The sequence below is a fragment of the Sminthopsis crassicaudata genome, chromosome 1 (genome assembly GCF_048593235.1).
Source record: "Sminthopsis crassicaudata isolate SCR6 chromosome 1, ASM4859323v1, whole genome shotgun sequence".
NCBI lineage: Eukaryota > Metazoa > Chordata > Mammalia > Dasyuromorphia > Dasyuridae > Sminthopsis > Sminthopsis crassicaudata.
Genome location: NC_133617.1, coordinates 31,341,335 through 31,354,854, shown reverse-complemented (window position 1 = coordinate 31,354,854; position 13,520 = coordinate 31,341,335). Strand labels below are relative to the sequence as shown.

Genomic DNA, 13,520 nt, shown 5'->3' with positions numbered 1-13,520 from the left:
GATCATATCCACATGGAGAATAAAACCAGAAACCCTTGAGTCATGTCACACAGCCTTTGTTACTCAAAGAGATTATAAAAATCACCTTTTCCTAAAGTCCCTACTCATGTTTTCATTTGATCCATCATTTTTTCAAGCTTGAATATTAAAACACAAATTATCAAGGAAAAATAAGTGAAAGGTTAAGTGTTTATTACAGTATAAAGTGGAGGATAGTGTATACAATGAGGCAGTCTGGAATTCTATTCATGCACTATGTTGGTAACAAAGGCTTGTATGTTAACATTGAAGATATTTACAGAGCTAAACTTTTTTTTTTTTTTTCCATACATCCATTTATCATGTGGTACAAGTTATTCTTTAGAAATCATGTCCTAAAAACTAAATACATTCTTAGTTTACAATAAGCTTTAGCAAATTTATGTATCACCAAAAAGATTTTAGTTTTTGCATAATGCATAATACTTTTAAAAGTCACAATTTTGTGACTTCTGAATGCTTAATTACTTGATTAGAATAGGGGAATGAAAAAAAAAAATCACCAGGAGGACTGCTTTAGGATTTTTTATATTCAATTCGTTCTACTTTCACATCATCTCCAATAAGTTGATATACATAAGTGACAACTGTAGACGCCTGGATGTCCATCAATACGAATGAAGGAATGATGTTTCTACAAGAGAAAAAAAATTGTTAACTTTATATTTAAAGCAGGAATATTACTATATAAATTAACAATTTAAAAATAGTATTCAATGATAAATCTGGTTGTAGATCCTCAAATTAAAAGGTAATCAGTTCTATTAGATAATAGTAGTTAACAGATATGAAAAAGAATTCTCAAAAGAAGAAATGTAAACTAGTAACAATCACATGAAAGCAATACTCTATGTCACTAATAAATGAAATGAAAATCAAAACAATACTGAAATTTTACCTCACAACCAATAAATTTGCAAAAATGTTGGAGAGATTATTGGGAAGACAGGCACACTAATATATTGCTGGTGGAACTGTGACTCAATACAGCAATTTGGACTTATACAAATAAAGTGATTTAAACATCCAAACCTTTTGATCCATTGATTTCACTACTAGGTGAATATATATAGGTGGCCATTGATAAGAAGAAAGTCCCCATAAAAAGCAAAATATTTATAATAGCAAAGAACTGGAGGTAAAATAGATATCTATTGATTGGGAAATAGATAAACAAATTGCGGTACATAAATGTAATGGACTATTTCATGTGCTGTTAACAATGGATATGGGGGCAGCTAGGTGGCGCAGTGGATAGAGCACCAGCCTTGAATTCAAATCTGGTCTCATACACTTAACACTTCCTAGCTGTGTGACCCTGGGCAAGTCACTTAACCCCAACCTGAGAGGGGGAAAAAAAACAATGGATATGAAGAATATAGTATGAAAACTAAATGTTTGATGCAGAGTAAAGAAAACAAGAGCCAAGTAAACAACATATAAAACGAGTATAACAATATAAATGGAAAGAACAAAAAAAAAAAAGTTATAAAATTACAAAGAACAAACATGGCCTGAAAGAAGGGACATAAGAAGATATTCCTACCCTATTCCTTTTTAAAAGTAGGAGGTTCATGGATGTGGTAATGCTTTTTTAATGTATTAATTACTTTTGTTGGGTTCCCCCCCCCTTTCCTTTTTTTTTTTTCTTTAAATGTATTATTTGGCATAAGAAATAGTTTATTGGGGGAGTGGGGATGGGGATAGGAGTGACCCTGGAAGAAATTCTGGTGATACAAAGCCCCAAAACAATCAATAAACATTAAAAAAAATACAGTTTGCAAAAAAGGAAAAATAAGTTTCTAGGCAAAGAAGAATCAGTATTATGTAAATGATTACTTTTTTTCTTCTTTTGTGAGTTTAGGTTAATGCTAATAAAACACCGACAAACAAAAATAATATCACTACTCACGTTTCCAGAGCATTGTATGCTCCAGTGGCAGATCCTGGATTAATGTAGAATTTATTTTCATGTTCAAAGGCCTCAAATTTGTGTGTATGTCCTGAAATGAGAATGTCCACATCAAACTGCCTTTGCAGCAATGCTAAACTGGCCATATCGCCCCATGGAATTACTTGATGTCCATGGATCAAACCAATTTTGAACTGCCCAACAGTCACCACCTTCTGTTCTGGATAATTCAGATTCTAAGAGAAAACAAACATACAGAATGCACACACATTTTAGAAGTACTGACATTTAAAAAAAAATCATCCTTTTCCCAATAAATTAGCAGGACTCTGTCTCATATTTATATATTTATTTTAGATACACTTAGTAGACACTAAATACATTTTGTTTATTGTTAAAAATTTATTAATAAATATTTTGAATATTTATTAAATATTTTAAAGGTTTTTTAAACATTTAAAAATGTCTGTTAATTAATAGAAATTGATCTATAATGCTGGATGTCTCCAAGAAAAAACAAAAAAAGTGCAGATTAATCATTTAGAAAAGTGAACTTGAACATTATATTGTCTTTTTCTCTATCAAACTCTCTTTAAAGCAAATTTGACCTTATAGGAATCAGAAACTTAGTGGAATAGGATCTACCAGGCTATAGCTCTGATTAGGGATCATTAAAAAGAAAAAAGGAAGTCAGATAAAAAGGGGAAGTAATGTAAATGGTAAGCACTGTTTATTAAGAACTAAAGTGAAAAGAGGCAGATTAATAGGGTGAGTTCAAGAAACATCACAAGTTTGGCAGAAAAGCAAGGTACAACAGGTATGGGGAACTTCAAGTACATACATCTGTTGAGCTGCCAAAAGCACAACATTTAATATAACTTCACTACTGACCTTAATAACTTAGTTCTTCAACAGTTAAAGGAACCAATAAGAAAGAATCTTATCTTAGATCTGGTTTTTCACTAACAGGAAGGAATTGGTTGCTAGGGTGAAAATGATTGAAAACTTGGAGAAAGCAATTTTTCTAGGAGTTCATAATACAGTATGGGGAAGCTGGGCATAGTTTGATATATACTAGATTTTATGAGAGCAGATTTCAAAAGGGTATTACAGATGGTCTGCCATAAGGGTTAGGAAACTGTCCAGAATGAAATTCTGATGAGGAATAAAAATGAGTTTTCTTAAAAGGCTTATATGGATGCAAAGACAATTCACTAACTTAGATATTTTTAAAAATGTACATAATATGGAAACAAGGGAAGCTAACAAGATCATAAATAAAGTAATAAGTATAAAGTATAGCCTGGTCTTCTAAGAACGATGTCAGGTATACTAATGCTCAGAATGAAGTAAGGTTGGCAAAAAAAAGCCCAGGACAAAAAAAGAGTTCGAATAGGATGATTTTATAAGCACAGTGAGTAGATGAATTTTCATTTTGCTTCTGGGTTGTTGTTTGTTCTTTTTTTTTTTTTTTCCTGAGGCTGGGGGTTAAGTGACTTGCCCAGGGTCACACAGCTAGGAAGTGTTAAGTGAGACCACATTTGAACTGGGGTCCTCCTGAATTCAGGGCTGGTGCTCTATCCACTGTGCCACCTAGCTGCCTCTTGTTTATTCTTTTTGCCAGGGAAAGACCACAACAAAGCTAATAGAGAATTTATTGCCAATGTTAGTGAGGAAATACTACTCAGCTTGATAATGCATTCTAGTCATCAGGCCCACAGAAGCTATTTATTAGTCAGTGTGGTGGGAGCAAAATCCTAATACTCTTTCCTCTTCTTCTATGTAAATCAGCTCAATTTTTCCTTAAAAGGGACTGAAATTACCTCAAGATTTAGTTGCCTCAGGGCTCTAAAACTGGGGACGTTTAATGGAGCTTCCGGTGTTCCTGGATATAAAATAGCCTAAGGAAAAGGGATTGGTGCTACTTTCTCTAGTTTGTGACTAGAGATCAGTAGATTAGATAACATGTACTCAATGAATCAAAGATGAAGCCTAGATAAAGATCACTTCTCTATTCCAACTGTCTTTCCTCTCCTACGGCTAAGTAAACTTTCTTTTGCTAATTGCAAAATTGTTTACTAGTGACTCATTTTGTTCCAATTTCAGACCAAAACTATGCAGGGATCAAGATGAGTCAGGCCCACCCATAACACAGTAAAAGAATAGGCAGATGTGACCATTAAATGATTGTCATTAATATTTGAAAGACTGGGGAATAAAGTAGGGATAAAAAATGTTTCAAAGTTTTTTGTTTTGTTTTGTTTTAAGGGAAGAGAAAGAATTGAGAAAACTACAGTATAGGACAATAGTTTTACTGATAACTGGGAAAATGCTAGAATGTATTATCAAAGATAGTGAGTAGCTAGAAAAAAACAGCATGATTTCAAAGAATCATGTAGAAAAGAAAAAGAAATGTAGACTAGATGATAGTACAACCAGAGCTATTTGGAACTGACTGAATAATTTAGTTTCAGAGAATAATCATGAAAAATTCAATATCTGACTAGGCAATTTTCAGTGCAGTGCCTCAGAGATCTTTGCTTAGACTGATTCTGTTCAACACTTCTCTTTATCAGTAACTTAGTCAAAGAGCTAGCATGCATATGGCATGAGGTTGGGAATGATGGCTATATGGTTCATTTTCACCTGTACAGCCTTTCTTTTAACAAGAAAGAGGCATGCATCATTGCTATTCATCAACACAGTCATTAATCACTTCCAGTACTTTTTTCATGATGCAAATAAATTATATCACTCATGACACCAATTTATTTGTACAAGAAAATGTTATGTATGATTATCAGTAATTCCAGAAACCTGAAATACACACTATTCACAGCAGGGTCACAAAATTTAACTGCCAGAAGAAAACAGGAGGATTTTCTAGTACAAGCCTCTTATTTGCCAAAGGGCATACAATTACTCCGTGAAAGGGTTGGGTGAGACCCCCCAGTCTCTTAAATCTTGTTCTTTTTCTTGTATTACTAGAACATGGCTTCCTCTCTAGCTGGGCCATTTAATTTAGATACAATTGAAATGATGGTTTTGAAAATAAGTGTTAAAAAAAAAAAAAAAAGATGGTAAATTCGGAATGAAAGCAAAACCATTTTTACTCAAAATTAAGTAAAAAAAAAAAAAAATTAAATAAAAAAATAGTAAAAATACATCACCTCATCAAAGTCTCCTCTAACAATGTGAACATCTCCCGCAAGAGTCTTTAGATAGTCATAACTTTCTTTGGTACAAAGGTTTCCAGTGCAGAGAATGTGCTGAATTTTTCCAGGGACCAGCAGTTTTTTGAATTTAGCTGGCAGACTGTTGCATCGATGGGGGATGTGAAGATCTCCTAATACTAACACCAACTTATTAGGTGTCAGGGTATGAAACAATAACATATATTAAACAAGATGTTGTATGAGGGAAAACAATATTCAACAAATAGCAAAATAAAACATAACAAAAAAAGATTCAAGAAAAACTAGAAATCATTCTCACTCAATACAAAATTACCCTTAAAAGGAATTCATTGGTCCTCCTCAGCTCCAAATTAAGCAGGTTTTGTCTTTGTCACAAATCCTACACAATGCATGTTTTCCACATAGAGTGAATAAAATGAGCATTTTTGCACTGTTCCATTTGAAAACTATAATAAGCTAAAGACGAAAAGTGAAAGATAAAAAATTCCTTCTTCCTAGCTGTGGAATATGGGATTTTTTGAAAACCTGAATTATCAGAAAGCTGATAGGACACAATGTCCCATGTTTTGTACATTTCCAAAAGGACTTCAAGATGGCAAAGGAGAACATTAATGCAATTCCACAAGCTTTCCTAATTGCCTGAGCTTATTGAAAAAGATAACAAAATAAGGTTATTCATTACCTTACCTTATAACAATAATAATGCTTTGAAAAGGTATAAAAATACTGGCTACTACCAGAGATATGAAAAAACATCAATAGTAAACTGATAGTTTTACATCACATTCTTCTATATTTTTCATTTTCCTTCTCACCTGTTTTATCTGCTTATTTACCTCAGTTATAATTCCTAAATGCAAAATAATATATTTTCACAAGTTTTCAAGTATACTAGCTTCTAAAAGTTAACCACTTTATTTTGTTAAGCTAGTAATCTATAAGAGAAATTGATTATAATTAAAACATAGCTTCTATGATAAAAGTTTTGCTGTTACAATATTAAAAAGCAAGAAAATAATTACCATAATAGTAATAGTCATGAAATGTTATTTTGGTTTTCCAAAGGTTCCACACAAAAAGCATTATTTCTTTTTGTCCCTTCATGAAATATCGCCAAAGTCTTTATAAAGGTAAATTTATACATTGTCTATAAGACCATGAAATCAATTTATTCAAGTAGGTGCAAAGAAATTAGTTGTCCTATCCTTTTAAATCCTAACCGTAAAACATATATATATATATATATATATATATATATATATATATATATATATATATATATATATATGTATGTGTATATATGTTCATATACATATATACTTTTTTCCATAAGTCAGAAAAGACACTTTTTAAAAATTCATTTCTAAATTTAAAGAAAATACTAAAATTTTCAATATGGTATAAAATACACATAGGAGATCTGAGATGTGTGCAAACACTTTGGTCACCACAAAGTTTGTAAATTAGTTGTTCATGCAAATTAAAATGCTCACTGAAAGCAGCTGGATTTCATTACGCAACAAAAAAATCAAAATAGCTGAAAAGCAAAATGAACTGTTATCAGACATGGGAGTGACAGCAGAGTGACAGGGGATGACAATATTTCCATGCCATTATTTTTTGTTAAGGAAGCTTCTTTTTGAAAAAGAGAAGTACCATTATTTTAGGTGGTGTAATAATACAATGGCCTGAATCCACTGAATTGTTTCATCCAGATCTTGGGGCACAAATGCCAATAATCACTTGCATATTTTTGCCCTTTCTGAAGAGCATACGAAAATGTCTAGGGACCAAATAATCTTCTTCACTCTAAGAGGGCAGTTGATCCCCTCAGAGTAGGGTTGAAATACAGACAGTTAATGTAGGACACTGTATTTGAGAAATAACAAAAAAAAAAATAGATGGTCATATAAAAGAGATGCCTAAACTAAAAAAAAAAAAAATCACAAAAGACCATATGCTTCCATAAACACTTCAAAAATATATATTTAGGTAAGAATAGACTATTTACTTTAAACAGGTTAAATGCTATGTCTTCATGATAATTTCCTTATATATGATCTCAACAGGCTAACAGGCTATAAAATGCAGTGCATTATCCTCAAGGTATACTACACTTGAACCAGAGTAAGCGATTAAGAGTCTGGAAACAAATGTGTCATGGTTATACAAAAAGATGAACTCAAAGTAGTGGGGAAGTACACTAGAATCTTGTTATAACAGTATCTCCTAAATTCATGATATGGGATACAGTAAATGAAACAATGTTCTAACGAATATTTCTGCTACTCTGAGTAAGTACCAAGTGCCTTTGAATGAACTTAACTTATCCCTAAACTCACACTTCAGAAAGTTATGTTATAGCAAAAGTCTAGTCTATTTTAAAATAGAAGTTACAGTTAATGACAGCCTAAGAACCAATTAGTTAAAGGATCTGAATGTAATCATTTACCTCTCCCTGACAGAATAAGGGTAAGAAACCTAAGAATAATATACCAACAAGAAAAATTCAGAAATCTGTACCTCATTAAGATTCTCTAATAGCTCTGAGTCAGTCACCCACCACCAATGTTAGTAGGAGCTACAAGAAGAAACTTACTCTGTGCCCAGCCTGATTGGAATGAAGAAGTTGATTGCAGACAGGGGAATGAAAAAAAGGGTGAAACATGACCAATGTTAAACAAAAGAAAGCAAAAGAAAATAAAAATTTAAAACCTTTAGCCAAATAAATATGCAAACTGTTAATGAATTTTGAGTGTTATGAAGGAAAATGTTAAAAAAAAATCAGCTTTGCTCACACCGTGCTCAAAATGATATCAAAAGAAACCATTTTAATCTTATTAAACTAGTTTGGAAGTTATTTTTTCCCTTTAAGGCCTATGCTACAGATCCTTTCCAACATTCTTTCCTCCCCAGTGATCCCCTACATCCCCTACATGTTCCAGATTTATTATGCTTAGCTTTCAGTTCAATCTAGAATCTAAAATGGCAAAAATGGAGACATTCCTATCAATGGTCACATGAATGGAACCTGTGTTTGAAGATTCATATGGGGTTAAATAATCAATTATTCCTCTAGAAGGTACTAATTCAGCAATACCATAATCTTCAACTGATTCTAATGGTTGCCAAATTATACTGAGGCCAGATCTGGATCCCTTATCACACACACTATGATGAAAGGCAGTGTTGTGCTGTGAAATGAACACTGCTTCAAGTTCAGCACCCTGTCATGTTCTGGCAATACATATATATTCAGTGCCACAGGTTAGCAGTTCTCAAATTTTTGGGTCTCAGGACTTCTTTAAACTTGTAAAAATTATTAAAAACAAGAGCTTTTATTTCCTATTGATATCTATTATATGCTAGTTTTAGAAATTAAATTGATAATTTAAAAAGTTTAGTAATTCATTAATATCAATAATAAAACCCATTACATGTTAATATAAACACCACATTTTTATAGAAAAAAACTTTAATGAGAAGAGTGGCATTTTGTAAACCCCTTTAATGTCTGAATTAATAGAAGACAGTTGGATTATCATATTTGCTCTGCATTTCAACCTGTTACATTATGTTGTTAAGAGTATGAAGAAAATAGAGCCTCACATAAATATGTACTGGGAGAATTGAGGAGGAAGGTTTTAATATAAGAATGAAGATAATTTTGACCTTAGGGACTCTAAGGGGTGCATGAGGCACACATTGAGAACTGGGGCCATAGGCAATTCTCTTTTATTTTATGTGGTAAAGAAGGTGCCTACCTGGATTGACAGGTATTTTCTCACCTACGAGGTTCCTAAAGCATCATTGGTCTAATTTCTATTCCTTTAAAACCAGGAACAAGCAACTTAAATGCCTTTTGAATTTAATCCAATTCAATAAATATTTATTAAGTATTTGCAACTTTCAAGTAACTATAGGTATTTGGAGTTACAAAGAACAATCCTCCTTAGGTAGGATAGGGGTGGAGGAGGAAGATCATAACAAAAACAAGGAAAATATGTCTAGCTAAGTCAAATCTTCCCCACATAGAAGCTTTTTGCTCCCAGAATTTTAATATTTATACTAAATATGTATGTGATTGATTACTGAATTTCTGTGGCAAATGAGCTTCAAAGCATAAAAGTAATGGTTAAGGTTACAATTAACCTTATATTAATTCTCCCTGCAACTTCAAATAAAAAAGTGATGATCCAATTTAGTTACCTAAAAATGCTATATGCTCATTTCCTATTAATGTGACAAATCTGCTGTACTTATGGATCTAATGCTTACCTATTAGTTTCTTAGATTTATGACTTTGAAAACATGAATATGGTTTATTTCTTATTTCCTCTCCCCCATGAAGAGAGTTTGCTTACTGTTATTGTGCAATTATTTTTCCTTTTATATCAAAGGAGAAGCACACTAGAAACAATATAAATTACCACCATTAATTTAGCACCTTCATTGTACAAAGAAGAAACAACACTAAAAAAGATTTATAATGATTATAGGTTAGAATTTAGAAGCAATTCAATTTGGAGTTAACGACCCAAACCAGGACAAAGACTTTTTCAGCCAATTTGATCTTCAATATACTTAAAAAAAAAAAAAAAGCAAGGTAGATTGCATACATCTCAGGAAATTTAAAAATGCAAATTATACACGTGTTGGAAGATACAATTTAATCTCAAACTAATACAAATAAAAAAAAATTTCTAGGTTGCTCTAATAGACCCTAAAAAAACCAAACAAAACAAAAACAAGGACTTTTGTAACTTTTTAATTAAATGAGTGAAAATCTTAAAATGATATAATTGTCCATTATTATGATCATCAAATTTAAGAAAAGTCTTAACTTTTTTTATGCCAAGGATCCACCTTTTTGGAAAACCAGTAAAGCTACAGATCCCTTTGTCAAAATAATGTTTTTAAATAACTGAAGAAAATACTAAATTTGATTTAGAAGCAAGGGAAAATAAAGTGCAATTTTCTTCCCAGCCATCTTCAGGGATACTTTAAAACTGATCTATTGACCCCTGATGATCCAGGAACTGAGGTTATGAACCCCTGACTTAGGAAGACCAGAGTTTAATACTGCTTAATACGCCTTCAATAGAAAAATTTATCTAAACCCTCAATAATCAAAGGTATCTCACAAGACATCTACTTTAGGATGCTTAAAAAATTTTATTTGTAGGATTCTTTTTTAAAATTGTTATCTGCATTTCAATATAATTTGTTTCCTGTAATACTATGTTTTAACTTATTCATTAAAAACACCATTCTCAGAAGGGTTCACCGGAAAACCAAAAGGTTCATGAGAAGGTTTCAGGGAACTCCCAATTCCTTATTTTCACAGGTGAGCAAAGTGAGGGTCTGAAAGAGGGATTTGCCCAAAGTTACCCAGGCAGAAAGTAGCAGTTACCAGGAGACCCCTTCCATTCTAAGAAAGTCCCTTTCTTCAAAGAATTTGAAATGGAAACTGGAAATCAATTTCTGCTTAATACTCCGAGCAACTAGGTGGCTGGCTCCAAGGACAGTGCCGGTCCCAAAGTCAGGTGGACCTCGGTTCAAATCCAGCCACAAACTTACTCGAAAGCTGAATGGCCCAGATTAAGCCACTCATCCCCAAGGCCATAAAGAAATAAAATACTTGAATATTCGGCATAATCTCGGAGGCATATGACTTAACCTAGGGGGAGGCATATGACAGGCCTGTCGCAAAAGGCCGCTGAGACTTCCGAGAGTTTCAGACCCGGAAGGGGTTAAGAACGCTACAAGAGGGATCGGAGAGGTTCGGGGTTCGAATCTCAGCTCTGCTCCTTCTATTTCCCCCCCATTGGGGCAAATTATCTCTAAAAGCCCCCCTCCCCGTTCTGATTCGATAACCGAAAGGTTTTAGGGGTCCCGGAAGGGGGAAGGGGCTCGCCTGCGGTTACGCGGGGGAGACCAGACCTTCCCGCCGCCGAGGTTGTCACGGATAGGAGGCCAGAGGACGCCGGCCCGGCTCCTTTCCCAGCTAAGGCCCCGGGAGTGCCTCTGGCTGAGTGATCATGTGACGCGGCGGACCCCGGCGTCCGGCCTCCCCGCCAGTGACCCTCGGCCTGGGGCTGGGGGCACGGGTCTCGTGACTCGGGAGAAACTGCTGGCCGGGGAGGGCGGCGAAGCGGTGCAGGGAGCTTGTCCCGGGGCCGAGTAGGAGACACCCCTCGGGCTCCGCTCCCCAGGGCCACGCAGCTCGGGAGCCCGGGCCTGACACGGCCGGAGCCGGTGCGGGTCCTCCCTCCGCTTCCACTCCTACTCGCCGCGGCCTCCGCTTCTTCCCTTCGCCTCCACCCGCTCCCCGTCTCCCTCCTCGCTCGGGACTACTCCTCGGGCCGCCGCTCTCACCATCCTGTCACCGGCCCCGCTCCGCCACAGCAACCGCCGCCGCCGCCTCCTTCCTCAGCTTCCCTAGGAACCCGCCCACCGAGAGCTCGGCCAATGAAAACGAGCTTCAGCTCCGAGGCGGCGACGGCGGCCCGGAGAGGTCTCGATTCCCCGTTAGGCGAAGCGGCAACGCGCGAGGACACAGACTGCCGGAAGTCCGGGGATGAGGCCGACCCGGAAAGAGCGGGAAGCCCGGGGCGCTTCTGATCACGCGCTGGGCGGTGTCGCTCGCGCTGGGGAGGTCTTGTGACCGTACCCTCCGCTTGGAGACTCCTCTCCCCACCTTGGAGAAGATGAAGTGTGAGATGGACAACCAGCAAGTGAAAGGTGCCGCCGCCGACCCAGCCGCCTTCCGGGCCCAGGGGAGCTGCCTCAGTTTCCCCCTCTGTAAAATGGCGAGGGTCAAATCTGTCAGCTCTCCTACTAAACCTGACCCGGATTGGGATTCTGATCCCGCCGTGTCGTGCTGTGTGTTCTTGGGAAAGTGGCGGAACATCTCTGGGCCTCAGTGTGCCTCAAGTGTAGGCCGAATACTTTGGACATTCCGTGACTATGGATTGGGAGTCAGAGGGTCCAGATGGAACTCCTGCGACTCTACCCCACCTAAAATCTGTTTAGTCCTGGACAAGGGGCGTCCTTTCTATGAGCCTCAGTTTCCCTCTCTGTAAAATGAGGGCAAGCATTGATTCTATTTCTTTATGGCTTCTTTCACCTTTAAATCATGGTCTTGTAGCTGAATCCTTCCTCTTCCTGTATGTTTGTCCTTGAAAATATAATAGTTGTCATTTCAGTCAGCATTTATTAAGCACCTACTGTGTGCCAGACATTGTGCTAAAAGAGACAAAAGATAGTTCTTAACCTCAAATAGCTTATAATCTAATGGGGGAGACAACATGCAAACAAACATATACGAGAAAAAGAGGGAATAATTAACAGAGGAAAAGGGTGGCCGGTTGGTCCCGTGGCAGGCAGAACACCACACCTGGAAGCAGGAAGACTCATCTCACCGAGCTCAAATCTGGCTTCAGACAAGTCACTTCACCCTGTTTGCCTCAGTTTCCTCATCTGTAGGAAATAGCAAATCACTCTAGTATTTTTGCTAAGAAAACCCCAAAGGAGAGTTAGACAGGACAGAAACATAACTGAACTGAAAAGAGTAAAGGCTCTAGACCAGGGGTTCTCAAACTTTTTAAATAGGGGGCTGGTTCCCTGTCCCTCAGACTGTGGGAGACCGGACTATAGTAAAACAAAAGCTCCCACTCTATCTCCGCCCTCAGCCCATTTGCCATAACTGGCGGGCCGCATAAACGTCCTCAGTGGCGCATCTGGGCCTCGGGCTGCAGTTTGAGAACCCCTGGTCTATAATGACTTGAACTGAGTTTAAATTTTAGCCTTCTAATTCATGCTTCCTTGGAAGTTATTTTTCTTCACTGTGAAATCTGTAAAATGTACTTCGTGAGCATTAAGGTTCTTTCCAGCTCTAATGTTCTATAAACCTATAATCCGCAATACAGTGGAGTGGATAGAGGCCTGGGCCTTGGCAGCAGCAGGTGTTCAGATTCTACCTCTGATAAATAGTGTCCCTATAATCTTAGATAGTTACTTACCTGCTCAGGCTTCCAGGCAACCTCCAGGCTAGAAGTTATGAATGAGTTGCTTATCTGTTTGAATGGAAGTTGTCACTTTTGGAGTTATCACTAATGAAATCACAAAGCTTATACATTATGATAACTGGTTTCAAAACCTGGCATCTAGTAGCAGGGCTTCTTGGCCAGAAAGAGACAACCTATCTAGCAGTTTTAGAGCAGTTCCATATTTCAGGGCACTGTTGAGGGAACAGAGATCCATATTTCAGACTGATAGGAATATCAGGGAGTAACCTCTTGAGACCAAAAGCAGCTTCTAGGACTGGACATCTGGCAGCAAAGAAGAGAGTCACCTATGGTGTTAAAAGA

General features: G+C 36.7%; 2 protein-coding genes across 7 annotated transcripts in view; one reads left to right on the top strand and one right to left on the bottom strand.

Moving 5' to 3' along the window:
* Positions 1-171: 171 nt before the first annotated feature.
* VPS29 (VPS29 retromer complex component) lies at positions 172-11,713 on the bottom strand. 5 transcript variants are annotated; one of them, XM_074297568.1, is made up of 5 exons: positions 11,527-11,574; positions 7,748-7,759; positions 5,122-5,313; positions 1,952-2,187; positions 172-673 (listed from the first exon to the last, which is right to left on the bottom strand). In XM_074297568.1, the coding sequence occupies exons 1-5, from the start codon at positions 11,527-11,529 to the stop codon at positions 556-558; spliced, it is 561 nt and encodes a 186-aa protein (XP_074153669.1). In that variant the 5' UTR covers positions 11,530-11,574; the 3' UTR covers positions 172-555. The 5 variants fall into 5 exon arrangements, with proteins under 5 accessions (XP_074153669.1, XP_074153664.1, XP_074153677.1 ...); XM_074297563.1 differs by lacking the exon at positions 7,748-7,759 and having other exon boundaries at positions 11,506-11,713; XM_074297576.1 differs by lacking the exon at positions 7,748-7,759 and having other exon boundaries at positions 11,527-11,659.
* Positions 11,242-13,520, top strand: part of RAD9B (RAD9 checkpoint clamp component B) — a 45,752-nt gene continuing 43,473 nt past the window's right edge. The window contains exon 1 of one of the 2 annotated variants that reach the window (XM_074297508.1): positions 11,242-11,892. In XM_074297508.1, coding sequence (XP_074153609.1) covers positions 11,859-11,892 — 34 coding nt within the window. In that variant the 5' untranslated portion in view covers positions 11,242-11,858. The remainder of the gene's footprint in view (positions 11,893-13,520) is intronic. The other variant, XM_074297516.1, reaches the window with a different exon arrangement.

Bases quoted from the DNA above. Each gene is read 5' to 3' on its own strand.
- VPS29 (XM_074297555.1), bottom strand. From the start codon at position 7,816: ATGTTTCACCCTTTTTTTCATTCCCCTGTCTGCAATCAACTTCTTCAT. The intron at 5,314-7,747 runs GTAAGTTTCTTC...ACACCTAATAAG, and splicing joins CCAATCAGGCTGGGCACAGA to TTGGTGTTAGTATTAGGAGA. The intron at 674-1,951 runs GTGAGTAGTGAT...TTTCTCTTGTAG, and splicing joins GCATACAATGCTCTGGAAAC to AAACATCATTCCTTCATTCG.